This window comes from Pogoniulus pusillus, chromosome 43 (genome assembly GCF_015220805.1).
Source record: "Pogoniulus pusillus isolate bPogPus1 chromosome 43, bPogPus1.pri, whole genome shotgun sequence".
In the NCBI taxonomy this organism is placed as follows: domain Eukaryota; kingdom Metazoa; phylum Chordata; class Aves; order Piciformes; family Lybiidae; genus Pogoniulus; species Pogoniulus pusillus.
This window is the reverse complement of record NC_087306.1, coordinates 526,298-553,634: the sequence shown is the minus strand read 5'-3', so window position 1 is coordinate 553,634 and position 27,337 is coordinate 526,298. Positions and strand designations below refer to the sequence as shown.

The 27,337-nt window shown below is 57.8% G+C and overlaps 3 protein-coding genes across 3 annotated transcripts; 1 reads left to right on the top strand and 2 right to left on the bottom strand.

Moving 5' to 3' along the window:
• The first annotated feature begins 5,723 nt into the window (after positions 1-5,723).
• LOC135192649 (claw keratin-like) lies at positions 5,724-17,989 on the top strand. Its single transcript, XM_064175920.1, has 3 exons — positions 5,724-5,776; positions 8,452-8,686; positions 17,733-17,989. Exons 1-3 carry the CDS (start codon positions 5,747-5,749, stop codon positions 17,987-17,989), a joined length of 522 nt encoding a protein of 173 aa, XP_064031990.1. The 5' UTR covers positions 5,724-5,746.
• LOC135192630 (keratin-associated protein 19-2-like) lies at positions 13,414-13,707 on the bottom strand. Its single transcript, XM_064175900.1, has one exon. It carries the CDS (start codon positions 13,705-13,707, stop codon positions 13,414-13,416), a length of 294 nt encoding a protein of 97 aa, XP_064031970.1.
• An 8,445-nt stretch (positions 17,990-26,434) lies between the features above and the next one.
• Positions 26,435-27,131, bottom strand: LOC135192615 (scale keratin-like). Its single transcript, XM_064175874.1, has one exon. The coding sequence runs from the start codon at positions 26,748-26,750 to the stop codon at positions 26,514-26,516; it is 237 nt and encodes a 78-aa protein (XP_064031944.1). The 5' UTR covers positions 26,751-27,131; the 3' UTR covers positions 26,435-26,513.
• Between the last annotated feature and the right edge of the window lie 206 nt (positions 27,132-27,337).

Sequence of the window (27,337 nt, the reverse complement as noted above, 5' to 3'; positions counted from 1 at the left end):
GCCAATCACTCCCTCTGCACAGAACTTCCTCCTAACATCCAGCCCAGACCTCCCCTGGCACAGCTTGAGGCTGTGTCCCCTTGTTCTGTCCCTGGGTGCCTGGCAGCAGAGCCCAACCCCCAGTGACTTTGTGAGTGGACACCACCAAAAGCCTCTTCATCGTTCAGGACCTGGTCTGGTTCTGTAGCTGGTTGTGCCTCCTGCCTCAGCAGAGAGCAGCCTCCGGAGTTCCCCTAGAGGGCAGGCAGCACATTGGCTGCCAGCATCCGTCCCACAGCTCTAATTGATGCTTGCATAGAGCGAGTTCTGCTTCACTGCTTTGCAGTGCTGCTCCCTGTCTGCAAACATCCACAGAGCTGCCCCAGAACCTCACAGAGAACTTTTCTTGAGAGCTTTTAGTGTTAATAAATATTTGTTCCTGGTTTATTGATTTTTGCCTGGATGTTAATGTCAACATTAATAACCACAATCAATCAACATTACCACAGTAGGTTGTGAGCAGGGCACTGATAAGGCAGGGACAGCACAACCCAAGGGTGTTGTGGGGTCACAGCACTCCTAGTTGGAGAAGCTCCTGAAGCTCCTTCAGTTCAACCATTCTCCAGCTCCACCAAGGCTGGGGCTCAGCCATGGGCTCAGCACCACAGCTCTGCAACCCCTCCAGAGATGGGCATTCAGCCACCCACCTGGGCAGCCTGGGCCAGGTTGGAGAACCCTTCCAGCGAAGCAGGTCCTTCTGATCTCCAACTTGAACCTGCCCTGGCCCTGAACCTGCACTTGGCCTCGCTGAGCTTCATGAGGTTGGCACATCCCTGGCACCGCTCAGCTGCCCCTCACATCCCCACGGCTCTGGGCTTGCAGCCCTTCACAGCAGAGTTTGCCACCAGCAGGCTGCAGCCCCCCAGCAGGACACCTTCCTGCCCTGGCTGCTCTGCCTCCCACTCCCACGTTTGGTCTTGGGCTGCCAACATCTCCCCGTGCGGGACTCCAGCCGCTGCCCTCGACGCCAGGAAGCGAAGCTGCAGGCTCAGAGCTGCCTCTTGCGCCGCCGCAAGCCAAGGGGTGAGCCCCGCGGAGGTCCCTGGCGGGCACAGAGCTCCCGCGAGTGCTGTGCGGTTGCTCACTCCCAGTCTCGCCCCTGGCTGGCGCATCCCGAGCGGCGTTCGGCTGAGCTTTGGTGGTGGCAGCAGCTAATGACGGCTGCTAATTACACCGAGCAGCCGCAGCGGGAGTGAGGGAGCGGTGTCCGGGTTCCTGCAGCTCATCCCGCGCTCCGCCGCCGGAGGGCGCTCTGCGACCGGCAACGCTTGGCTTGCCAGACGCCCTGGCACCATCTGTCAGGGCACGGCAGGGCAGGGCAGGTTTAAGGTCCCTAACCCTGCCAGAGCCGTTGGGAATTGAAGAGACCTCCCCCAAAAGCTGCCCTCAGCCACTTGGTGCCACTGCTGCCAGACCAACGCATGGGGGCTGGCCCGGAGGGTCTCCAGGGGTCCCCTCCATGCCCTGCCGCTCTGTGATGGCTCTCAAGGGGCAGAGCTCTGCTCAAAACCTTCTACTTATTCCCCACATTTTTTACATCATAGCAGGGAAGAACCTTTGTGAGCTTGGACGATGCTGAGGAGGCTCTGAGGTGCTGGAAGCTCAGAGCAGGAGCGGGTGCAGGGCTGGGTTTAGGTCTACAAAGTGCTCCTGCAGAGCTGGAGCTGCTGATCAGGAGACAAAGCAGCAGCAGAACTCCCTCCAAGCTCACCAGAGCCTTGACAGGGCCTCGATGCTCTCCAAGGTGCTCAACGAGCAGCAGCCAGACCATGACCCTCACTCCAACAACCAGGGAGAACCACAGGCCTGGAGAAGAGTCTGAACCCCACCTGGCTCCAACCTCCTCTCAGGGAGCTACAGAGAGCCAGAAGGTCCTCCCCTTCCTCCCTTTCTCCAGGCTGAGCACACTCAGGTCCCTCAGCTGCTCCTCACCAGAAGATGTATCTTGGCTGCTGCTTCCATCACTGCTGTGGAACCCAGGGGCTGTGGAAGCTGGAGGTGCCCAGGGCAGGGCACAGAGGAGGGCACAGCCCAGCTGCCTTAGGCAGGCTGAGACTGCAGGGCTGGGACACAGCACACACAGCCCCAAGCAGGTCTCTCCTGCAGTGCTTGTGGGCAAGGGGTGCAGAGGGCATGAGGCAGTGAGGCAAGGAGCTGCCGGAGCAGCTCCCCAAGGGAACACTCAGGGGTGAGAGCTTTGCCAGCCAGGACCTCTTACAGCCTGGGTGAATGCCCCAGGGAGAGGGGCAGAAAGGCTCCTTGGCTCCTGTTGTTGCTAAGCATCATCCTGCTGAGGTGCTGAGGGCACAGACTGCAGGGTGGCAGCCAGGAGGGGGAGTGGGAGAGCCCTTGCTGGGCACCACCACAGAGCTTCACCCTCCCTTCGATGCCACCACAGTAGAGGTTTGCCCCTTGGCTGGCAGGAGGGAAGCACAACTCCACCACTGCTCTCCCAGCAGGCAGAGCTGGAGCAGCCTCTGCTGGCTCCAGGGAGGTTCTGCCACGTCAGAGCTGGTGCTTCTGATTTTCACCTGGGCCTTGGCACCAAGGCTGTCTGCTGCCTTTGGCTGGGTACCAAACCTCTGGGCCTTTCACCAGGCACAAACCAACCTGCTGCACAAATCAAAGTGAGTTTGGAGTCTTGCAGCCTGCCCAATCTCCTCAAGTGATGTGACCTCACTGCAAGAAGAACATTGAGGGGCTGGGGTGGGTCCAGAGAAAGGCAGGAAAGCTGGGGAAGGGTCTGGAGAACAGGGCTGAGGGACTTGGGGGTGTCCAGCCTGGAGAAAAGGAGGCTGAGGAGAGACCTCCTGGCTCTCTGCAGCTCAGCAGCAGGGTCCGGGGGTGAAGGCACTGCCCAGACAACTCCAGTGCCTGCTGGCAGCTGATTGATTCGTGGCCTTGGCCACCCTGAAGCTGTCTTAGCTCTCCTGTGAGCTGCCTTGAGATCCACTGTGGGGATCTGAGCTTGTGTCACCTTCTTCCCATGGTGGCTCTGCAGCTGTGGATGCTCAGCTCTGATCAGATGTGACATGGGAGGGAGGAGAAAAACCAAACCCAAATGGAAGTGGTTGGTTGGAGGCAGGAGAGGCTTTATTAGGGGAGGTGTTGATTACACAGCAGAGAGCCAAGGCAGGCTGCAGCAAGGTCCTGCAACTGCTGCATCAGAGCTGGGTGCAGCAGGGGTGAAGGGCACCCAGAGTCAGCTGCTCCCCACAGCAGAGCCCCTGGCTTCAGAGCCAGGTCCTGCTCGGCACCACTTGGGCTTTGCTTGCCCCATGCCTGTTGGCTATGCAGAGAGCAGAGCAAGGAAGTCAATTTCTGTGCCACATCTCCCCTGGAGCCAAGCTGGGGGCAGCAGCAGAACCTTCTGGGCAGTGCCAGCCTGGCAGGACTGGGGTTTGCTGGGGCTGGGCTGGGCGAGGGCACTGAGGCAGTGCCCTTGGTGAGGGCCCATGGCCATGGCAGAGCTCAGAGATAGGCTGGGGCCAGGTTTGGGTCCCCCCCGTCAGAAGGACACTGAGGGGCTGGGGCAGGGCCAGAGAAAGGCAACAAAGCTGGGGAAGGGTCTGGAGAAGAGGCTGGGGAGGAGCAGAGGAGGGAGCTGGGGGTGGTGAGGCTGGAACAGGGGAGGCTGAGGGGAGACCTCCCTGAGCAGAGGCTGGAGCCAGGAGCCAGGTGAGGATTGGGGTCTTCTGCCAAGGAAAGGGACAAGAGGAAGCTGCAGCAGGGGGGACTGGGTTGGATGTCAGAGAAAATGCCTCCACTGCAGCAGTGGTCAGGGGCTGGAACAGGCTGCCCAGGGAGAGGGAGTCCTGCAGACCTGGAACTGCAAGATGTGCTCTGGTGGCTGTGGTGGGGCTGGGTTGGCCTGGGTGGTCTCAGAGGGCTTCTCCAACCTCCACGATTCTCTGGTTCTGTTCACTGGCAGCCATGGGAAGAGGTCTTCGTGCAGCTGAGGTCTGAGCCCTGGAGACTGTAGATGTGAAGCTCTGAGGCCTTGAAGCCTCACACAGAGGCTGAGATGGAGAGGACTGAAGAAGGGCAGGTGTCCCTGGAGGTGTCTGTCCAGCAGCAGCTGAGAGCTCAGCCCTGGGTGTGCCTCCTGCTCTCCATCACCTGGTCCCTCTGTGGGCACCTCCAGGGAGCTTAGGGCTGCCCACACTTGTAGTGGTAGCAGTTGGACCACTGGTAGGAGCTGTGCTGGCACACAGGAGTTGGAGCACAGGGCTGGGGGCATCTCACAAGGCTTTGCTGCCCACAGTGTGGCACACAGAGATGGTCTCTGCCCAGAGAGCAAGGGTGAAGGGATGTGGGGCTGCAGGGGGAACAGGACCCTTCCACAATCTCAACACAGCCTGAGGAGCAGGGTGAGGAGCAGGGGGGGCTGCTCCGCAGGGTCTTCCTCACGGTGTAGAGCTTGGCACCTTTGGCAGCACAGGGGGCACAGGACCCACACTGCCCAGCACAGGGGTGGTGGCATTGGGTGAAGGCTGGCGTGGCAAACTTCACCCCACAGGGCACGACACACTTCTGCTTGTACTGGTAGCTGTAGTGAGACATGGTCCTGGCCTGGAGGGGAACCTGGGAACCAAGGCAAGGAGGGAAAGTGAAGGAGTCCTCTGCAGAACTGCTCTGGAAGCTGCCTTGCTGCTGGTGCAGCTTCCTGCTCTGAGCCTCTACCCTCATCCCCTTCAGCCTGTGCCAGCAGGGAGCAATTCCAACTCCATCTGGAGTGTGCAGAGAGCAAACGATGCCAGCTGCTGCCAGGGAGGGATGGGAACCCAGCACTGGCCCCACTCACCACTGCCCCACTGACTGCAGCAGTTGATAGCTCCAGAGTCTCCCCACCCTGTGCTGCAGAACTCCTTCCCTGGCTCCACTCTCAGCCTGCTCTGCCTCAGCTCCAAACCATTCCCCTGGGCCTGGCTCAGACCTCCTCATGCAGAGTCTCTCTGCAGCCTTCCTGCAGGATCCCTTCAGGCTCTGGCAGCAGCTCTGAGGTCCCCCTGGAGCCTTCTCCTTTCCAGGCTGCCCAAGCCCAGCTCCCTCAGCCTGTGCTCAGAGCAGAGCTGCTCCAGCCCTTGGCTCATCTTCTGGAGGCAGGGCTGGAGGTGAGGTCTCACAGACAGAAGTCAGCATCTGATATAACTGCAGCCACCTACCTTGGTCTGTCCTGGGGGTCAGGGTCAGCTGCTAGCAGAGGCAGTGCTTGAGCCACTGAAGTGAGAGAAGAAATAAAGGAGTTCAGAGCCTGTCAAAGCTGAAGTTGGTGGTCCCCAGATTGCTGGGTCAGAGGGGAAAGATCAGACCAGGCTGGAAGCAGCTCTGCAGACCTCAGGCTCAAGCTAGAAAAACCTGACCTGGCTGTGGATGGTAGAGGAAAGAGGGGCAGAGGTGGCCCAGGGAGAGGAGAGGAGAGGAGAGGAGAGGAGAGGAGAGGAGAGGAGAGGAGAGGAGAGGAGAGGAGAGGAGAGGAGAGGAGAGGAGAGGAGAGGAGAGGAGAGGAGAGGAGAGGAGAGGAGAGGAGAGGAGAGGGGCAGAGCTGGCCCAAGAAAGAGCCTTCAGGAGCAGCATCTCCCTCTTGATCCGCAGTGCCAGAGCATCTCTGCAGGACCCACGTCCAAGCTCCCAGTGCCACCAAAGGACACTTTTGGCAGCTGGGAACAGAAAGAAGTCAGCAACTCACCAAGCTCCTGGTGGGGGGATGAGACCTGGGCTGGAAGCCTGGAGCCAGGTGGGTTTTATATGGCCCTTTGGGACTGCCTGGAAAAGCTGAGCCAGTGTGGGTCAAACCCTAATTGGCACAGGGGGAGATTTGCTCCTGCCCTGCTTCTCCCCTGGCTGTAATTGCTTTACTCACCTGTGAGCATCACAGGGTTGTTATCCCCAGAGGAGCTGAGGTGCTCCTCACACCCTGTGCCTCCTTTCCAGGCCAAACCTTTATGGGAGAGGCAGAAGCCAATTTTTGTTCCTTTGACCTCATTAGTGGTGCCCAGGATATCTCTGACCTCTTCCCTGGCAGCATCTTTCAGCAGACTGGGGAGCAGGCAGCAGTGGGGGGAGTGGGTCAGTGGTCCTCTTCATTACTCCACTTTCCCTCTTCCTCATAGAATCCCTGAGTGGTGGGAAGGGAGCTCTGGAGATCACCTCCTGCACCCCTCCTTCTCCAGCAGGGTACTCACAGCAGCTTGCCCAGGGTGGGGGTTGGAAGCTCTCCAGAAAAGGACACTCCACAGCCTCTCTGAGCAGCCTGCTCCAGGTCTCCTGCACCCTCACCCCAAACAGCTTTCTCCTCCTGCTCAGCTGCAACCTCCTGAGCTCCACTTTGTGCCCCTTGGCTCTTGGCCTGGTCCTGGGCACCACCGAGCAGAGCCCAGCCCCAGGCTCCAGGTTGTTGGGGTTGATCTCTTCTCCCTAGGTGATAGAATGAGAGGAAATGGCCTCAAGTTGCACCAGAGGAGGCTCAGGTTGGCCATGAGGAACAATTTCTGCCCTGCAAGAGTGGTCAGGGCCTGGCCCAGGCTGCCCAGGGAGCTGGTGGAGTGCCCATCCAGGGAGGTGTGCAAGAAACCCGTGCCCATGGCGCTGGGGGGGAAGCATAGCTTGGTGCCATGGTGGGGCTGGGTTGATGTTTGGCTCAATGATTCCAACCTTAGTGACTCTGAGGGCTCAGGATGGGGAAGCTGCTGCCCCTCTGCCTGCTGGCTCAAGGCGTTGCCATCCCTGGCATCTTGCTGACTGCTGAGCCTCAGCTTCCTGCCCAGGCTGCTGTTTATCACAGTGATAACCTCACCCTGGCAGCTGCCACTCAGCCCCGACTGGGCTGCCAGAGGCATCTTCCACCTGTTGCTCCCTCTTGCATCAGGGCTTCAGGAGGCCTTTTATTGGCCAAGCCACTCGCTGGAAAAAATGCCTGAGAAGGTCCTGCCTGGACCACACCTTAATTATGGTCCTTTTCTGTCCAATTCACTAATCAGGTCAGGATTTACAGCTCCCCAGGATGGGCTGCTTCATGGCATCAGCACTTGGCCTTGCCCTGCTCTCCTGGGCTTCATTGCTGAATGCTGATGAATGCCTGCACCCAGCAGGGCTGCAGGAGCTGCTCTGGGGATGCAGAGAGCTCAGTTTGTGCTGTGTGGAGAGCTCTGAGCAGGGGTCAGCCTCAGCAGCACAGAGCCAGGGACCTGCCTGCTCCTCAGCCAACACCACCATGAAGCTGCCCACACCATGCCCAGATGTTAGAGCAGGTCCAGAGGAGGCCACCAAGACAATCAGGGGCTGGAGCACCTCAGGCTGGGCGAGCTGGAGTTGCTCAGCCTGGGCAAGAGAGGGCTCTAGGGATACCTTAGAGCAGCCTGCCAGGGCTCCAGGAGAGCTGGGGAGGGAATTGTGCAAAGGCCTGGAGTGGCAGGATGAGAGGTGATGGCTTCAGACTGGAAGTCAGACTGCCAGGCTGGACTGAGATGGGACCTGAGGAGGAAATTCTTCCCAGGGAGGTGCTGGGGCACTGAAACAGGTTGCCCAGAGGACCTGCAGGGGCTCCAAGCCTGGCAGTGTTCAAAGCCAGGTTGGATGGGACCTCGACCAGCCTGGGCACGGCAGGGGATTGGCACTGGAAGATCTTTCAGGTCCCTTCCAGCCTAACCCAGCCTGTGACTCTCTCAGACATTTCCCCCTGGCTTCTGCAGCCCTTCCTGGGCTGACTCAAGGACATTTTCTCCCAAGCAAATTGTTGGTTACCACCTGCCAGGAACAAGCCCATCCGTGGAGGACATCAGCAGGATCCAGATCAGCCTCCTGTCACTTTCCAGCTGGCAGAGTCAGCAGAGAGCCTCTCTGACAGGGCAGGGAAGCAGAGGGTGGGGATGGGGGGTGGAGGTCAAGCTGCTAATTGCAAAGAGCAGCTCCTGTAAAACTGCTGCCATTGATTAGCAGAGGTAAGAGCAAAAAACGTGTTTGGGAGCTGCTGAGGAGGTTTCTGTGTGGCTGAGTCATGCCCTGGGCACTCCAGGGGCAATATAAAAGTGCTCCTCAGCAGCTCCTGGGCATCAGTTCCCTTTGCTCTCTCTTGTGCACCAGGTAAGTCTGAGCTGAACTCCACCAGCCCTCTGCTTGTGGTCCTAAGTCAAGCTGCAGCCTGTGCTCTGTCACCAGCCTGAGGTTCTCTTGCTGCAAGTGAAGTGTTGACTTTCCAGCTGCTGCCTTTGGTGGATGCAGAAGTGGCTGATGAGCTCCACATCTTTCCCAAGGAAACTCCTTTCCAGCTGTGCTGGTGGCCAAAGGGTCTGCAGGGCTCTTCTGGGAGCTGAGCTCTGCCACTTCTGCCTTTGCTGCTCAGCTGTTCCTCGGACGCTTGCCCGCCAAGCCTGAGGGACTTTGCCTTTCTAACGCTCTTCCCTCCCCCCGCAGGCTGCGCAGCCCCGCGGAATGCTGTCCCCGAGCTCCTGCAGTGCGCCCCGGTGCGGGGTGGCTGTGCCGCAGCCCATTGCCGACAGCTGCAACGAGCCCTGCGTGCGGCAGTGCCCGGACTCCACCGTGGTCATCTACCCCCCTCCGGTGGTGGTCACCTTCCCGGGGCCCATCCTCAGCACCTTCCCGCAGCAGAGCGTGGTGGGCTCGGAGGGAGCCCCCGACGTGGGGAGCGGCACTGCTGCTGCCCGGGTCCCGGGGGGCTCTCGCGTCTATGGCGGCGCCAGCTGGGGGCGAGGGTACCCTGTCGGAAGCTGCAACCCTTGCTAGACCCAGTGGGAGCTGCTGCTGACGCAAGAGCCATGCCCAGGAGATGCCAAGCAGGATGGGGCTGAGCCCCAGGGCACAGCACTGAAGAAGGGTTGGGGCTTTGGGGCTGCCATTAAACGCATCTGGAGGTGCTCAGAGCTCCTGGAACGTTCCTTTGTGTCCTTCTCTGTCATGGGATCACGGAATGCCTTAGGCTGGAAGGGACCTCAAAGCTCAGCCAGTTCCAATCCCCCTCCAGGCAGGGACACCTCCCACTAGAACAGGTCGCTCAAGGCCTCATTCAACTTAGTTCTCCCGAGTCTGCCTTTGCTGCTGCCTGCCACGGTGGGCTGGGGCTGGATGATCTCCGAGGTCCCTCCCAACCCGAGCCCTCCTGCCAGTCTGAGTGCTCTGTGCTGCTAACTCCTTCCCTGTGGCACGGAGGTGTCACTGTGGGATGAAGGAATCTGGGATCTGGGATCTGCTGTCAAAGCCTGCCCAGGTCTCTGCAGGCTCCGGCTGCGGCTGCTGCTGCCTTGACAAAAGGGCTGGAGTCAGCCAGGCTCTGCTCTTTGTTCTCCTCCCGCCGGGATCAGGGCTGGGGATCGCCGCAGAGCTTGCCCAGGGAAGCAGCAGCAGCCGTGGTGAGTCAGGGAGCAGCCAAGCACAGCTCGTGGGCAATGCTCTGTGCTCTGTCATCCTGCTGCCTCCTCATTAAACACCTCCTTGCGACACCTCTGTGCCTGCCTCTGCTTCCCCTCTGCTGCTCCTGGAGGCTCAGCTGCTCTGCCCTGCTGTGCCAGCCTGGTCCTGCTGGGCTGCTTCAACGACATCCTCCAGGGGCTCGGCAGGGGGGGTCTGAGCGTCCCCTTCCCACGGCAGCCTCCGGGCTGTGGCTGTCACCTCACGAAGCTGCTGCCCACAGCTTTGCTTTCGGTGTTCCTGCTCACGCTGGGCTCTGTGGAGACCTTTCCTTGGCCTGGGTCTTGCTGCTGCTCTCACCTGGTGTCACCTACAGCGAGCAGAGCTGCTTGGAGCAGCAGCTACGAGCCAAGGCTGGGCAGCTTTGTGTGTGAAAAGAGCATTTCTGGCTTGGTCTCCTGGGTTAGTGCAGCCCAGGCCATGCCACTGCTGCTCTGCTCCACCTTCTACAGCAGCCTGACTTGGGGCTGGTGGTGCCCACCCATGGAATCTGGAACCTCCTCAGGACCACGCTGACAATAAAGCTTTGTGCTCTGCCCGTTTGAGCTGTGCTGTTTCACACTTTTTGTCCAGGGAAAAGCAGAATTCAGAATTAAAACAGGGGTGGAAATGTTGAGTTGTCTCCTGGCAGTCTCTCCCTGGCTGACTTTTGTCCTGCTCTGTGAGGGAAATGAGGCTGGGCAGCAGCTGGGACAGTAACTGGCTGCTGAGGAGCCTCAGCAGTGATTAGAGCTGATGCTCTCCAACCACAGGAATCCTGCCCTGCCGAAGAGACACCCCCAAAACCTCAAAAGCCAGGTTGGAGGAGTCCTCATTGTGCTGCTAATGGCTCATTGGAAGTGAACTGCAGCTTCGTAGTGGCTGTGGTGGTGGTGGTTGGGCTGGATCACCTCAGAGGTCTTCTTCACCCCTCATGATCCCGTGCTTGCTACTGAGGTCTCCCAGCGGGAATGGCTTGGGTTGGAAGGGGCCTTCAGGATCATCTCTGCACTTCAAATCTCCCTCTGGCAGCTCCAAACCATCCCCACCAGGCCCTGCCACCACAGGTCCTGCTCCAAACTCTGTCCCCAGCATTCTGCTCAGCTCTCATCATCTGGAAGTTCTCCAGAAGGTCTCCATGGAGGCTTCTCCTCTCCAGGCTCTACTCCCTCAACCCTTCCAGCTTGGCCTCCCAGCAGAGCCCTTCCAACACTTCTGTGGCCTCCTGGAGCTGTTCCACTCCCAGACTGCTCTGCAGTCAGAGGGGGTTTGGGATAAATTCCCTCTTCCAGGAGGTTCTCAGGCCAGCAGTGGAGCTGAGTGCTGGAGGCAGGTCCTGTGGCCGGGCTCATCCCCTGGGTTGCTCACTGGGTCCATCTAAATGTCTAATGGGATAACGACAGCCTGCTCCCAGGAGCTCCTGCGCTCGGGAATTGGAGTGGAATGAGAGGAGCTGAGTTTCTGTTAGCTAAATGAGCTGCCCTGCCGGCTAGGACAGTGCCTGAGGGCAGGCAAGGAGCTGCTCTCAGCAGCTTCCCCCCAGCCCTGGGGCAGAAAGCCCCAGAAAGGGGAGAGTGCTGCTCACACAGCACCAGCCGTGGCGACCCTGCTGCAGCAGGGCTTGGCCTGGCAGCTCTCCAGGGTCCTTCCAAGGGAACAAGCATCAGGAATGCTGCTCTGCTGGCAAACTGGACCTGCTGCTGTGGGGGCCAAAGGATCCTGAACAGGTTGAGAATTTGGTGTGGTTGTTTTTGCTTCCTCTCTCCCTCTGCTTCCCTGTGGAGCCTCCTGCACCGTTCCTGCAGGAGGGACGAGCCTGGAGTGCTGCAGGAGCGGAGCTGACTTTATGGTGCTGGGAGACTCCAACATTCCTCCACCTTTCCCAGGGGCACCCTGCCCTGTTTGCTGCTGACAGCAGCGAGCAGCAGGATTACTGCAGCTGTCTCAACAGCTCTGCCAGCTTAGAAGGGCTGAGCTGATGCCCTGCCAAGGTGCCCTCCTAGGAGGCTTGGGTGGAGGTTGCTGCCCTGAGCTCTTCCTGGAGCATCCTGATCCAGTTCCATCTTGCTCAAAGGAGGGCACAGAGCTGAGTTCTGAGCAGTGAGGCAGCAGGACCAAACCCTTCCCTTGGCCATGGCTGCTCCTTCCTGCAGCCTGATGTAACTGGAAGTGTCCCTGCTGAGTGCAGGGGCTAGGACAAGACACCCTTGGAGGGCCCCTCCTGAGCACTCTGTGGCTCTGAGCCTCAGGGGCTCTGCTGCTGCTGTTACCCAGCTCAAGGTCAGATGGCTGCAGGAAAGCAACGGCCTGGATGTGGAGAGATGGACTTGGGGCTGCAGCAAGAGCTTCTGTGGCTGGGGACTGCTCTCCTGCCACTGCTTTTCTGCCCATGAAAGTGCTTCTCCAAGCTGCTCCACCCTTGACCCTTTCCTCTCCTTTGCCCCCTCAGCTGAGGAGTGCAGAGCTGCTTGAGTGCCACCAGAAGAGGGGGAGAAGCCATCTGAAAACCAGCCCCAAGTTGCCCCTCACAGTCACTGCTGCCAAGGCTTTGACTCCCAGTGATGCCTTTGATGATGAGATCCCTCTCTGGCCTGTGCTTGCTGAACCACCTTGTTCCAAGCTGCATCACCACCTCTCATGTTAGGAATCTGAACCCAGGCTCCTTGATCTCCTGAGGTGACCTGGCAGAGGCTGGCAGCAGCTCCCTGCAGAACCTGGCTGCTCAGTTTGCAAAGATCTCCTGTGGCTTTGTTGCCTTTGCTCTCTCCTCTCAGGTGTCTTTAACCTTGGCTGTCTTTGCTGCCCTTGGCAGCTCAGGAGACTTCTACCTATTCCCTAGCTTTGGAAAGTTGTTTTCTAAGGACAAAGCCCAGCTTGCTCCACTGACCCAGCACCACCATGGCCACTAAACCATGGCCCTAAGTGCCACATCTGCATGTTTTTTGAGCACCTCCCTCGGCAGCCTGTTCCAGTCCCTGACCACTCTTGCAGGACAGAAATTGTTCCTCGGGTCCAATCTGAACCTCCCCCAGTGCAAGTGGAGGCCATTTCCTCTCTTTCTGTCACCTGATACTGCAGAGAAGAAACCAACCCCACCTCACTCCAACCTCCTTTCAGGGAGGAGCTGTAGACAGCAATGAAGTCTCCCCTCAAACTTCTTCCTAGATTGGGAAACAAGTCGGGATTGGAGCATTCCAGGTGGGGATGTGCTGATGCTCAGTGTGGTGATGCTCAAGCATCTCCCTCTTCTTTGGCTGCTCAGAGCAGCAGCTCTGCTGGTCCCTCTGCAGTGGTGTATGAGTGCAGACCAAAGAAGTCTGAACCCCTTGGCATCAAGCAAAGAGATTTTAATGAAGATGAGGAGTGAGAGAGAGAGAACAGGTTTACAGTTTTACAGAAGGGCCTTCAGCAAGCAGAGCTGGATGGATGGTGGCTGGATGGATGGTGGCTGGATGGATGGTGGCTGGATGGATGGTGGCTGACTGCTGGCTGGCTGCTGGCTGCTGCCAGTGGTGGAGTTGGACAGTCCAGATTCGGTTCTTGCTCACAGAGCTGCCCATAAGCCAAGCTCACTGCAGATGAGGCTCAGCACAGCTGCACACCAGGAGCTTCTCTGCCAGATGTCATCTGTGGTGAAGCTCAGAGCCAAGCACAGGAGACTTGCTCATGGTGTCTGCAGTCTCCTTTGCTCTGGCTGTGAATTAACTCAGGAGACAATTGGCCCACACCTGAGAGTCTCCCTTTGCTCCAGCAGTGATGCTTCAGTGCTTGTGCTCTGAAGCTGCCTCAGTGCTTGCTGGGACTCAGGTTGCCCTTCTTAGAGGAACAGCTGTAGAAAGAGGAGATACCAAAGAGGGGCACAGGGCAGCCTGGCACCGCCTGGCCTCAGGCAGAGCAGGGTGCTTGGCATCTCTCGGTAGCGCAATCTTAGCCAGGAGCCTGGGTCCTGCATTCCACTGCTGGGCTGCTCTGTCAGTAGAAGGCTCCACTTCCAAAACCAGAGAAGGGGTAGCCAAACCCAAACCCATACAGGTCCCCATACCGGTCCCCATACCCATAGAAACCTCCAAACCCAGACAAGCCTCTGCTCCCACCCAGGGACCCAAAGCTCCTGTAGCCATAAGGGCTGCTGTATTGGCACTGCTCACGGTAGTAACCATAGGGGCTCCCGAATCTGTAGCCATTCAGGCCCCCAAAACCATAGAGGTCTTCACAGGCAAGCAGGGAGCAGCAGGCATTGTTGTAGGAGTCCCTGTAGAAGGTCATGGTTGGCAGATGCAGGCAAACCTGAAATGCACACCCAGGAGCAAGTGAGTCCACAGGCTGCTGGCAGCAGGGGAAAAGGCTCAGAGCTGGCAGAGAGCTGAGGAAGTGAAGCCTGCTGCCTCCATCCTCCCAAACCCAGCCCATTGCTGGTTGTAACCTTCTGAATCCCAAACAACTTCTTTGTTCTTCTCCCCCTCAGCTTTTCAGAATGGCTACAAAGATCAGAGGGTATTAGGCACTGGAAGGGACCTCTGGAGAGCTTGGGGTCCTACCTCAAGAGGAGCTTTTGCCTACTGAGAACTGAACTTCCCCAGCCCAGGAGCTAACGAAATTCAAAGAGATTGCCAAGTGTCTGCTGGGAGCAGTCCATGGAGTGTCACCCATGGGGCTGAGCTCCCTGCACGTCAGCCCTGCAGCTCCCAACACTTCGGCATTGGAACTGTGAGGTTATGGTTGGCCTCAATGAGCTGAAGGTCTTCTCCAACCAGGCAAATCTGTGAATTCCCAAAACTTCATGCTCTGAGCTCCCAACACTTCATGCTCTGAATTCCCTACACTTCATGCTCTGAGCTCCCAACACTCAATGACAACACAGATCCCTCACAGCTGACCCGGTGGTAGCAAACTTCCACCTTTTAGGGCCTCTCTAAGCTCCATCTCTCTGCCCCACACAAACGCTCCCACAGCCAAGCAGCCACACACCCAGGCAGAGGGATCTCAGGCGAGGGCAGAGTGGGCACCGACTCACCTGGTTCACCAAGGGCAGCGAGGTGAGAGCAGTGGCTGCAGCCCTGGTGGTGTGGGTCCCTATATATAGGGGTGCTGGTGTCCAGCCAACGTCTCTGGCTGCTGTGGCCGCAGGGGTGATTGCTGTGACGCAGCAGATGACACCTCCAGACCTTTCATCTCCAAGGCAGCAGAAGGGGCCCAGCACATTGCTGGGCCTCAGCACACTGCTGCTAAAATTGCTGTGGATTCTTTGTAGCTGCCTGGGAATCATTTTGGGGACATTTAGATCATTACTGCTTGCGCAACCTGCTCGGGGGACTGCCAGGGGCTTGGAGGAGCTTTGGCTTGGCTGTGCCAAAAGGCAGCAGAGCATCTGCTCAGCACCACAGCACCACAGAGCTGCCTGGGCTGGAAGAGAGCTCTAAGATCATAGAGTCCAACCTCCAACCTAAGGCCACGAAACCACATCCCCAAGTGGTTCTTGATCACCATGGCCTGGGAGTTGACCACTGACATTGGTGGAGGTCTCCTGCCACCACCTTTGTGTGCCTCTGGCTCCCCAGCAGCAATTCTGAGGAGGGTTTCCAGCTGCCTCATGACTGCAATTCCTCCTCCCCATTTTAAACAAATCTTTTTCTAGCTTTTACTTTTTTGGCATCAAATTATGAGGGCTTGGGAAGAGGAGGCCTTGATGAGCTTGGCCAGGGCCCAGGTTATTAAATCTGGGGGTGTCCCTCGGTGACAAAGTATTAATATTGAAATAGTGCAACCCTCTGCAAACTGAGAACATTAATGAGTGCTGATGAAGTGCTTTGGTATTCAAAATTCTGAGGAAGCCTCAGCATCCTGCTTGCTCATTACTGCCCTTGTTTTGCAGTCAAATTAATGCCAGGAATTAGGTGAAGGTCACCCAAGGAGCTTTGCAGCCAGCTCCAGCCTCCCTCACCGTTCTCCTGCAGGTGATGCAAGGAGGCTGAGCAGCTGAGAAGCAGAACCTAAGCACAACTCCTCGGTAAAACAGCATCCAGGGCATTTCAGGGTCCTCATGGCTCATTCTTGTCACAGCATCACAGCAACATCCAGCTTGGCAAAGCCCCTCAGGATCACCAAGTCCAACCTAGCACCCTGCTAGATTCACCTTAAACCATACTCCTGAGCACCACATCCCAACGACCCTGACACACATCCAGCCCAAGTTCCAGCCTGCATCCTTCACTGCGTCCTGTGGCACTCAGGGGCAAGCCCCTGCATGAGCTCAAGTACCACCAAGGCTGCAGCTTTGCCCTGGGGCTCCTTGGCCCTGCTCAGGACATCCTTTCTGCTCATGCATCAGCTTGATTCTTCACAGGGGAAGAATGCAGCTAAAGGCTCATTTGTGCTGCTCCTGTTTCTTGGAATGATGCAGTTTAACACCAAAAGCCTAAATTCCCTGGAGGTGTTCTGGACCTGTGCGCATGGCACCTGGGGTCGTGGTTTAGTGGCCTTGGTGGTCTTGGGCTGGTGGCTGGGCTTGACCTGAGAGGACTTTTCCAACCCCAAACGAGTCTATAATGAAATAAAACTGTGCCCCAGTGCCTCACTTTGAGATTTTCAAACACCTGGGCAGATTCTGTTCCATTTTCACTCAACATTTCTCTCTCCCCAGTGTTTTTGGTGCTTTTTTTGGGGGGGAGGAGGGAAGCTTGAAAGACTTTTGTGGGAAAACAACCTTTAGTTTTGACAGCAAAGACAATAAAATGGTATCAGGAATGTGGTTGGCCCAGAACACCTTAAGATGAAAGAAGCCTGTAATATGTGTGCAGGGAGGCTGGAACAGAGTAATGACCCCAAACAAAGAGAACATTACACTAATTGAAGATATGACGCGGACAGGCAAATTTGCTTTCCAACCAATAAGGCTCCAAAGCTTTGGGCTCCACAGGGCAGCTTAGATAAGCCAAGAAGAGTATAAAAAGAGCTCAGGACTGAGGCTCCTCATCAGCTCTTCTCCAGCCTTCCTTCTCCCAGCCAGCTCGGTAAGGCTCTGCTCCTATCAATCTCTTCCTCAGGGTTAGGAATCTGGGGGTCGTCTGTGCCAGGGCTGAGGCTTCTCTGCTGTCTGAGGTTAAAGCCTTGTGGCTGTGCTCACTGCATGCAAGAGTTGGGGGGCTCAAGATTCAAAGGTGGGGGATGAAGCACTCCTGGTTCTGTTGGCACAGGTTGAGGGCATCTTGGTTACCCAGGAGAGGCTGTTGGTGATGAGGTCTGCAGAGCTGCCTCCAGCAGTGTCAGAGAAGAGTTTCCTCTCCCCTTGGTGCTGCCATAACTCTTCTGGGTTACCTCTAGGGAGGCCTTCAGCTCTGCTGGCAGAGCAGCTCCAGAGCCTCTGACATCTGCTGCCAGCACTGCCAGACACAAAATTGGTGCAAACCACTGAAATGGGAGTGGGAGAAATGGTCCTGAAGGCTGGAGGGTGTCAGCATGGCAGAGGTCAAACACCTGCATCCTTCTTGGGGGTGAGGGTTTGGGAATGCAGAGCTGATATCAGACAAGAACCTTAGCACTGTTCACTCCTAACAGTGCTCTCCAGGAGCAGTCCTGGGACAGCCACAAGGAGGCTTTGGTCCAGGCAGGCAGATTCCAGAGCCTGCCCTTTCACCAGCAGGAGAATAATTGCTTGGACCCAGGGGGTGAAGGAGAGCAGGGCAGGAACAGGAGGGAACAAGATGCTGAGGAATTTGTCATCATGTTCATGGAATGGTTTGAGTTGGAGAGGATCTTCAAGATCATTCAATTCCAACCTTCCTGCCATGGGCAGGGACACTTCCTGCTGGAGCAGCTTGCTCCAGGCTACATCCAACCTGGATTTGGATACTGCCAAGCTTGGAGCCCCCACAGCTTCTCTGGGCAACCTGTTCCAGTGCCTCAGCACCCTCATGGGGAAGGATCTCTCATCTCAATCTGGCTTCTTGCAGTCTGAAGCCATCACCTCTCGTCCTGTCATGGCATTCCCTGATGGAGTTCCTCCCATGTTCCTCACTGAATGTCTGGAGGGACACTTCCATGCATTTCCTGCTCCTGCCCTCGTCCAGATGGGGGCAGGGAGCAGCTCTGAGCCCTCAGCCTGCTCCTGCCGCTGCAGGGATTTATTTGCTCCTTCTCCTTTCCTCCCTGGTGCTGGCTGCAGGTTCAGCTCCGTGGCAGCAGGATGACTTTCCTCCAAGGCCAGTGCGAGGATGACTGCTACTCGCCCTGCGGCTACGGCACCACCTACACCTACCGCAGCTACGACTGCGGCAGCCCCTGCGGCTTCCGCAGCTACGGAGGCCTCTACGGCTCCCGCGGCCTCTATGGCTTCGGGGACCGCTACAGCTGCGGCAGCCTCTACGGCTCCCGGGGCCTCTTCGGCTCTGGGGACTGCTATGGCTATGGGGGGCTGTATGGTGGCTACCGGGGCTGGTATGGCTCTGGGGACTGCTATGGCTACCCAGGGCTTTACTCTGGCCGCTACAGCTACCCCTTCAGCTCGCGCTATGGCTCAAGGTTTGGCTATGGGGGCTGCTACTCCTTGTAGAGCCAGCAGGGAAGGCTCTCGGGGTGAAGATCAGTCCAGGCCTGCTGAGCACAGGTTGCTGGTGACCCTTGGCAGCAGCAGCCCCTGACCTGCAGAGCCCTGCTGCCAGCAGCCAGTGTTCCGCAGCGCTGTGCCAGTGCTCCTGATCATCCTCAGCTCCTGCACTGGGGCTGCTTGCTCTCAGGCCACCCAAACTCTCTACTCTGCATCAAAAGTTGCTGCTACTCCTTGGGTTCTTTGTAAATGGCTTTCGTGTTTCTGGCAACGATGGACAAAAACATCAGCTGTGGATGAATGGTGGAGGGAGGGGGTGAAGAGGCTCTGGGGTGTGGGGTTTCAGGTCTGTGCCTTCCGAGGTGTCTGTCTCATAATAAACCTCTGCTGCATCACTTCTGCGTTTCTGGGCTTATTTCTCAGTTGTGCTCCCTGGAGAAGAGAAGGTTTCCAGGAGACCTTGGAGTGGCCTTCCAGTGTCTGAAGGGGGCCTACAGGAGAGCTATGGAGGGACCATTTGCAAGGGCTTGTGATGTCAGGAGGAGGAGGAATGGGTTTGAACTGGCAGAGGGGAGATTGAAAATGGATGTTAGGAAGAAGTTGTTTACAGTGAGGGTGGTGAGGCCCTAGCACAGGCTGCCCAGGGAGGTTGTGGAGCATAGAACCACAGAATGTGATGTTCAGTCCCACTCTGATTCTGTGCTCCACAACCTCCCTGGAGGTGTTCAGGACCAGGTTGGATGAGGCCTTGAGTGACCTGTTCTAGTGGCAGGGGGATTGGAACTGGAGGTCCTTCTGGGTCCCCAGCTGGGGGCTGGAGCTTTGAGGTCCCTTCCAACCTAACCCATTCTATGATTCTATGATTTTTAAATCTCTGGAAACCTCTCCAGCACCACGCAGGCTGTGTGGCAAAGCTGTTCCCCTGCTGTGCTCAGGGATCTGCAAGCTGCAGGAGAGCTGCAGAGGAATCTGGGACAAGGGGCTGGAGTGACAAGCCAAGGGGTGATGGCCTCAGACTGGAAGAAGCTGGATTGAGATGAGATGTGAGGAGGAAATTCTTCCCCAGGAGGATGCTGAGGCACTGGGACAGGATGCTCAGAAAGGTTACGTGGGCTGCAGGCCTGGCAGTGTTCAGGGCCAGGCTGGATGAGGCCTTGAGCAACTTGGGCTGGTGGGAGATGTCCCTGCCCATGTCAGGGGCTTGGCACTGGCTGAGCTTCCAGGACCTTTCCAACCCAGCCACGCTGTGATTTCAAGCATGATGAAGGCTGCTGCAGCTCAGTCGTGCTGCAAAGTGTCCGCCAGAAGCTGGGCACAGCTTGGGGAGGTAAAGGCAAAACTCGTGGAGGAATATTTGTGCCCAACAACTGCATTCACTGGGACCAGCTGCTCTGAGGGCAGAGGGATAGGAACTGCTTTGCCATCACTGGGGCCAAAAAGTGCCTTCAGGATGCCACCACTTTGCATTCCTGTAGGCTGGGGCCAGGGAAGAACAGAACTGGGACTCTGCCCTGGTTCAGTTTTTTCATGCAGGAAAGGTTTTAATGCAGTAAGAAAAGAAGGTGACACAGATCTGGGGAGATGACAGCTTTGGGGTGCTGGGAAGAGCTGCAGGAGGTGAGTCACTGCAGGGTGCAATAAAGAAGATTCCTCTTTGCTGGAGCTGTTGTTCAGCCTTCAGGCCCTTGTAAATCCAGATCAAAGTGGAGCCAGCTGCAATCCCTCTCCATTACGCAGCACTGCAGCAGCTCACTGCAAGCAACTCTGGAAAGTGCAGCTGACACCAAAGCCATTTCTGCAGAAGTCCTTCAGCTCTCCTGCAGTGCCTGGGAGAAGCTCCAAGCGAACTGCAGGACGCTGCGGGAGGCACAGGAAGGGGTTTCAAAGGCAAGAGGGTGTGAGGAGAGAGCTCCCATCTGAGAAAGGCAGGAGGGAGCAGGCAGAAGAAGCAGCAGAAGTGCCAAGAGAGTTCAGTGAGCAGCGAAGCTCCCCTTGGCCAGGAGCCTCAGCTGCTGCCCCGGGGGTTCAGCACTGCCCTGAGCATTGCCCCTGGGGGAGCCTTGGTCTGCACTCGCCGGGCCGGGTCGATGCCAGTCCTGGGGACACTGTCTCGGGCTCAGCAGCAGGGGTAGCAGCAGCCGTAGCTGTAGCTGCAGCAGGTCGGGTAGCAGTACCGAGTGCTGCAGGAGCTGCCGTAGCTGCAGCGGCTCCTGTAGCTGCAGAGGGTGCTGTAGGCACAGGGGTTGCAGCGGTAGGTGCGGGTGCGGCGCACGGTGCGGTAGCAGGGGGAGCAGCAGAGGCTGTAGCAGGGCGAGCAGCAGAGGCTGTAGCAGGGTGAGCAGCAGAGGCTGTAGCACGGGGAGCAGCAGGAGGACATCTTGGGGTGGAGGGAGGGAGGCAGCAAAACCTGGAAGAAAGCAGCAGGTTAGGGGTAGGCTTCAGGCTGCAGGGAGCAGAGGCTTGGTGGGAAGTCTTGAGGGTGCCCTCAGGCTCTCCTTTTGGCCTCCCTGTTACCCAGCCCCTTCCTCTGCTCCCTCTTCAGCAGACTCAACCACCAGACCCAGTTTCCATCCTTTATCTCCTCTGTTCCTGCAGACCAGAGCTGCTCCACCAACCGCAGAGAGCCTGAAGCAGCTCCTGTGACTTGCACACTCGTGGGTGCAGTGGTGCAGAAGGTTCTGCCAATCTCCAACCTAACCCTGCCCTGGCACAGTTCCAGGCCATTTCTTCTTCTCTCAGCTGAGACTCGGGAGCAGAGCCCAACCCCCCCGGGCCCCAGCCTCCTCTCAGAGAGCTGCAGACAGCAGTGAGGCCTCCCTCAGCCTTCTCTTCTCCAGGCTGAAAACTCTCAGCTCCCTCAGCTGCTCCTGAGCCTTCTTCTCCAGGCCTTCACCCATCTGAAGGCTCCACATCTCACCACCGGTACTGAGCCTCCATCCCTCCACATTCCCAACTCTTTTACTCTCCAGATTGAACTCCCACAGGAGAAAAAGCTTCTCCCAGAGGATGTTAGCAGAGAGCTCACTCCCAAGAAAAAGGAAGCTCCAGGAAGCAAGATCTGAACTTACCAAGTTCACGGAGGGAGCCAAGCAAGAGGCAGTGTGAGGAGTGTGGGGTTCAGGGCCCTTTTATACTGCTTCCCAGAGCTGGGAATTCCATGCAGCTCCCTGAGCACTTCCACCCTGTTAGTCACAGACCCATTTGGGAAGCAGCTCAGCAGCCCAATTGCTGTAATTATTCCCCCCCCACATTTAGGACAATTTTCAGATTCCTCTGGTACCAGGTTGTGATTAAATCTGGAGGAGATTCTTTCATCTTCCAACTTTCCAGGACAAATGAGTTTCGTGGAATCCACCAGGGGACAGCTGGGAGTGAGCCTGGAGGCTACGAGAACGGCTGCAGAGGCTGTTAGCTGGCAGCTGCCTGGGTCCTGCAGGGAATGGCCCTCGCAGTGCAGGAGCACTCTGCAGGTTATGGGGTCAGGCAAACTGCCCAGGGAGGGAAGAGGCCTGGCAGGAGCTGCTCAGGGCCCTCTGCAGCCGTTTTGATTCATTTCCGTCGCAATTAACGAGAGGATTCCATCGATTCCTGCAGCTCCTGCTCCTGCCTCTAATTTGCTGCCTCCACTGCGAGGAGCTCAGGCCGAGGCAGGGATCAATTAACCAAGAGCTGAGCAATGAGGCTCAGGCTTAGGGGCTGCAGTTTGCATTTTTTTCCTCTCTTCTCTGGATGAAATCATTAGAAAATGATGCTGGAATCATTGTCTTGTGACACCTTCTGCTCTGTCCTGCCCTGGGGAGGACACCTCTGGAGTGCTGGGGCCAGTGCTGGGCTCCCCAGTTCCAGGCTGACTGGGAGCTACTGGAGAGCAGCCAGGGGAGGCTGGGAAGGTGCTGAGGGGCCTGGAGCAGCTCTGGGAGAAGCAAAGGCTGAGAGCCCTGGGGCTGAGAGCCTGCAGGAGAGCAGCCCCGGAGGGCATCTGAGCAGTGCTCAGAAAGAGCTAAAGGGGTCTGAGGGGTGAAAGGCTGGAGCCAGACTCTGCTCAGTGCTGCCCAGGGACAGGGCAAGGGGCAAGGGGCACAAAGTGGACCCCAGGAGGCTCCATCTGCTGATTGCCCAAGCAGCAGCTCAACAATGTGAGGACTTCATGCACTGCAGTCAGTGCCTGCTGAGTGCATTCCAGCCTCAGCTGTGCTGCATTCGAGCCTCCAGAGTGCACTGAGACACAGAATCTGAACCTCCCTCCGGTGCCTGCAGGCCTGACACAGACCATGGCAGGAGAGCAGGCAGCAGCTCAGGCTCCCTCTGCCCAGCACCTGCCAAGGTTTCCCTGCTGCCGTTTCTCCAGGTCCTGTGTGTGAGCTGCCAGCTGGGACCTTCCCATCCCTGCCCTGGCTGGGCACACAGAAGGGATTTTTCTAAGCAGGGAAAGGAGAAATCACTTCTTGGGGGGTTTGGTGGTGAGGTGGAGCTGGATCCCTCCCTGTCTGCACTGGGATGGTGCCTGCAATCTCTCAGTTTCCCTAAGGACAAGCCCTGCCTAGCCTGGGGCTTCCCTTCCCGGGTCTGTTTGTTGCACAGCATCCAGCACAGGGCATTAATGCTGCAGTGACACAAACAAAGCCAAGTAAAGTCTTTAATGACTGTTTTGGGATTGATACCAGAAATTCTAATGAGGTTCAGCACTTTCAACCTGCCTGTTATTAAGCTCATTTAATATGCAAATGAGGCATGGCTCATTGCAGTGAAGGTCACCCAAGGAGGTATCTTTTTTTTTGAGGGGGGGGGGGGAAGCCCAAAGAAGGCTTTGGGGTTTGGTTGTCTTCTTCTGTGGGATGAAGCTGAGAGCCAACCAGGGGCATCCCTCAGCTCCCTGTGCCAGGCTCTCCCCACCTTCAGCATTTCTCCTTCTCGCCACTCCCAGCCTCCCTCTGGCACTTCCAAACCATCCCTCCTTGTCCTGCCACCAAATTCTGTCCCCAGATCTCTGCTCAGCACTGGAAGCTCTCCAGAAGCTCTTCCTGAGGCCTTGTCTCCAGGCTGTACCCTCCCAACCCTCCCAGCCTGGCATCCCAGCTGAGCCTTTCCAGCCTTGCTGTGGCCTCCCCTGGCCCTGCTCCAGCAGGTCTCTGCCTGTGCCGAGGGCTCCAGGGCTGCCCCATCCCTGCAGGGAGGGCTCTGGAGCTTCACAAACGTCCTTCTTGGAGCTGGGTGTTCTGCTCAGTCTGTCAGGTGCAGTGCACAGGAGTTGTGCTCTCCTGCAGGGAGCTGGGATCTAATTCAGGTCTCTGCAGGTTTGATGGGTTAGAAATATCCCAAACCTGTGACTCCTGATCCTTGATCACCTCTTGCCAAAGCCTGCAGCATTCCCCTGTCCTGGGATCTTGATATGCTAATGAAAGCAAAGGCTGAGCCCCAAGACCCCCAAGCCCATAGTCTGTGGGTGAAAGCAGGTCCCGTGCCTGGTGCTGCTGCGTGGGCTGGGGCAGCCTCATGGCTCTGGTGAGGAGGAAACCAATTTACACTAATTGGAGCTGTGATGTGGGCAGGAGAGTTTGGGTTTGCTGCTGCTTGTGCAGGTTGGAAGATGCTAATTTTGGGGTGCCCAAACAGCCCCACTGGGGCTGAGGCCATGTGGCTGTGTGTGTCCCCCCAAAAAACAAATAGCTGAGCACTGAAATGGCCTCCAGAAGGTCCCTTCCAGCCCAGCCAGGGTAGGATCCCACAGGAAATCCACAGGATCCTGCATCAGCTGACAGCTGCTTTGACCCTTACAAAGCAGAGCAGTGCCCAGAGCAGAGCTCCCTGCCAGGAGGCACCTCCAAACCCGAGCTCAGCTTCCGTGACCAGGTGAGGGAACATTGGTTTGTGTTTTCCAGCTGTGAGGGCAGCTGAACATCTGCAGCACAAGGCACTGGGCAGCACAGCCCAGCAGGGTGGACTCAAACAGCCTCTGTCAGTTGGTGATTAGTCTAAAAGAACTTTCCAGAAGCACCCCCAGGGTCCTTCTGCAGGCCCAGGAGGGTGAACCTCCAAAGCAGGGCTTGAAGGATGTCCTTGTGCTGAGGGCCCCAGGGCTGGGCACGGCACTGCAGGGGAGGTCTCTGCAGAGCAGAGCAGAGCAGAGCAGAGCAGAGCAGAGCAGAGCAGAGGGCAGGATCCCTCTATCCATCTCTGGCCATGCTGCTTTGGAAGCAGCCCAGGCTGCCACTGGCCTTCTGGGCTGCCAGTGCCCATTCCTGGCTCCTGCCCAGCTTCTCAGTCACCAGCACTCCCAAGGCCTTCTCTGTGGGGCTGCTTTCTGTCTCCTCACCCCCCAGCCTGAACTGGTAATGAGGTGAACCCTGGAGCAATCCTGTCCCTGGTGTTGGTGCCAAAGTCCCTGCACACAGCTCAGTGCCTGCTGGAGCTCCTTCAGGCTGGAAAACGTTTCCTGTTGGAAATCCCTTCCAAACCTCAGTCCTCTGGTGGCCTGAGATGACTCCAGACTGGAAACTGTCCCAGTAGGCTCATCCCAGCATCGTGGAGCTGACAGCCACTTTTGCTTCTCCCAGTCACAGTGCCCTGGAGCTAATTGCGGGCAAGAAGAAACTTCCCTTTGAAGCCTTATCTGGGATCTGGATCCTCTTCTCTCCCTTTGTGGGACACTTTCTGCTGATGGTGAAGGTTGTCAGATGCTCGCAGGATGCAGGCTGTGTGCCCAGCCAGGACAGGGATGGGAAGGTCCCAGCTGGCAGCTCACACACAGGACCAGGAGTGTCGGGGTACGGAGGCTGGCGAGAGGCGAGATCGGGGTACTGACGACTCGAGACAGCAGCCTCTAGGCATCTGTGCATCAGTACAACTTTATTAGGGTAGTGCAATAGCTTTTATAGGCCCCAGAGGGGGCGTCCACAACCAGCCTGGGGCTGGCAGAAGTAGACAGTACAGATTGGCTCCAAGTTATGTGTAAGGCAGAGATAGGTTACCTGTGGTAAACAACCTGTGAGTACCACCCAGGGGGGCTGGCCAGGGTCAGTCCCCCTTGGGGCTGTGTCCGCCCCGGGGGCCGGCAGATTCCACCCCCTGACAGCTGTGCGAGGGTTGCTCATGGGTCTGTTAGCTTAGGCCCCTGGGAATCAGTAAGACTCCAAGGACACTTCCCATCACAGGGCCTGATGTTTACATTCCATACCTCGCTGCAGGAGAAAGCTTCCCACACAGGAGAAACGGCAGCAGGGAAACCTTGGCAGGTGCTGGGCAGAGGGAGCCTGAGCTGCTGCCTGCTCTCCTGCCATGGTCTGTGTCAGGCCTGCAGGCACCGGGGGGAGGTTCAGATTCTGTGTCTCAGTGCACTCTGGAGGCTCGAATGCAGCACAGCTGAGGCTGGAATGCACTCAGCAGGCACTGACCGCAGTGCATGAAGTCCTCACATTGTTGAGCTGCTGCTTGGGCAATCAGCAGATGGAGCCTCCTGGGGTCCACTTTGTGCCCCTTGCCCCTTGCCCTGTCCCTGGGCAGCACTGAGCAGAGTCTGGCTCCAGCCTTTCACCCCTCAGACCCCTTTAGCTCTTTCTGAGCACTGCTCAGATGCCCTCCGGGGCTGCTCTCCTGCAGGCTCTCAGCCCCAGGGCTCTCAGCCTTTGCTCCTCCCAGAGCTGCTCCAGGCCCCTCAGCACCTTCCCAGCCTCCCCTGGCTGCTCTCCAGTAGCTCCCAGTCAGCCTGGAACTGGGGAGCCCAGCACTGGCCCCAGCACTCCAGAGGTGTCCTCTCCAGGGCAGGACAGAGCAGAGGGGCAGGAGAGGCTCTCTGGATGTGCTAGTCACACTCAGTCACCTCTGACAGGCCAGAGACTGCTCTCTGTGTGCCATGTGCCAGGCAAATGCTCACCAAAGTCAAACATAGAAGAGAAAATCCAAACTCTGAACCCCATCAGGGAGCAGAACTTAGATGCTTGATCTTTTAATGGGAGTAAGAAGCACTGCATGCAGCAGTTACACCTTGTAGGAGCACAGAGTAGGAGTACCCAGGGGTTCATACACTACACAGAGGGTTACTACAGGTCACAGCAGATGCTCTGGAGACCGTGGAACTGTTGGGTGAGGAGCAGGTTCCTCAGCACAGCCAAACAAAGGCTCTGCTCAGGTTTTCATCTGCTGTCACCAACTGCACAGCCAAGCGCAGCACCTCCACCACCCGAGGCTACAAGGGAAGAATTCACCCTAAAAGCAGCTTACTCAGAGGAGCTGCGGACACTGAGGAGAGGTGCTGAGCCCTCAGCACCGTTGCTGATTAGAGCTCAGGACCGCTGCTGGCCGCAGCCGCTGGCCGCGGGGGCCGACAGGAGTTCATCCAGAGGCCACCAGCCGCAGGGCAGCTGCGATCCGCTCCCGGGGGCAGGGCGCGGGGAGCTCAGCGGGGGCTCGGCAGGGGCTCGGCAGGGGCTCAGGGCAGCAGCGGGGGCTCAGCGGGGGCTCAGCGGGGGCTCAGCGGGGGCTCGGCAGGGGCTCGGCAGGGGCTCAGCGGGGGCGACAGCGGCTCGGCAGGGGCTCAGCAGCGGTAGCAGGGGTAGCAGCTGCCGTAGCCGTAGCGGCCGCTGGAGCAGGAGGACGGCAGGCAGTAGCGGGAGCTGTAGGACGGGCACCAGTCGCGGTAGCCGCACACGGAGCCGTAGCCGCGGAAGCCGCAGGGGCTGCCGCAGTCGTAGCTCCGGTAGCTGTAGACGGTGCCGTAGCCGCAGGGAGCGTAGCAGGGCTCCTGGCACTGGGTCTGGTAGCAGAAGGTCATCTTGGTGCGGCGGAGGGAGGCAAGCCTGCAAGAGAGCAGGGAAGAAGCAGCCTGTAAGGCGCTGGTGCCGCTGAGTGAACCCCACGGGAAGGCTGTGACCGGGAGGGAGCGGAGAGGCAGCGCATCCAGGCAGGCTGCCAGGCACGCTCTGTGCTCAGCTCTTCTTCTGCCCTGCGTTTTCTCCCGAATCCTCCATCCTCAGCAGCCTTTCCTCCGCTTCCCTGCTCAGCCCCACTGGCTGCAGTCGTGGATCATGGCAGGGGAAGGGGCTGTGAGCTGCGGTGCCCCTGTCCAAAGGGAGCTGGCAGGAAACGAGACGGAAAAGCTCCTTCCTAGCCAAGCCGAGCTAAAACCTTGAAGGGGAAAGAAGGAGACCTGCAGGACTGGCACACCACCTCTCGGTGATGTCCAGGGGCAGGACAATCACCAAAGGGCACCCAGGAGGTTCCACCTGAGCACAAGGAGAAAATTCTGCATTTCAAAGATGCTGGAGCCGTGGAGCAGGCTGCTCAGAGAGGTTATGGAGTCTCCTTGCCTGAACAGCTTGCAGCCCACTCTGGCCATTGTGGTCCTGGGCAAGCTGCTGT

Excerpts from the sequence above, each read along its gene's own strand:
- LOC135192649 (XM_064175920.1), top strand. The coding sequence starts at position 5,747 with ATGAGACCTGGGCTGGAAGCCTGGAGCCAG. Across the intron at positions 5,777-8,451 it reads GGCTGGAAGCCTGGAGCCAG|GCTGCGCAGCCCCGCGGAAT; the intron begins GTGGGTTTTATA and ends CTCCCCCCGCAG. Across the intron at positions 8,687-17,732 it reads AGCCCCCGACGTGGGGAGCG|GCTACGGAGGCCTCTACGGC; the intron begins GCACTGCTGCTG and ends GCGGCTTCCGCA.
- LOC135192630 (XM_064175900.1), bottom strand. The coding sequence starts at position 13,707 with ATGACCTTCTACAGGGACTCCTACAACAATGCCTGCTGCTCCCTGCTT.
- LOC135192615 (XM_064175874.1), bottom strand. The coding sequence starts at position 26,750 with ATGACCTTCTGCTACCAGACCCAGTGCCAGGAGCCCTGCTACGCTCCC.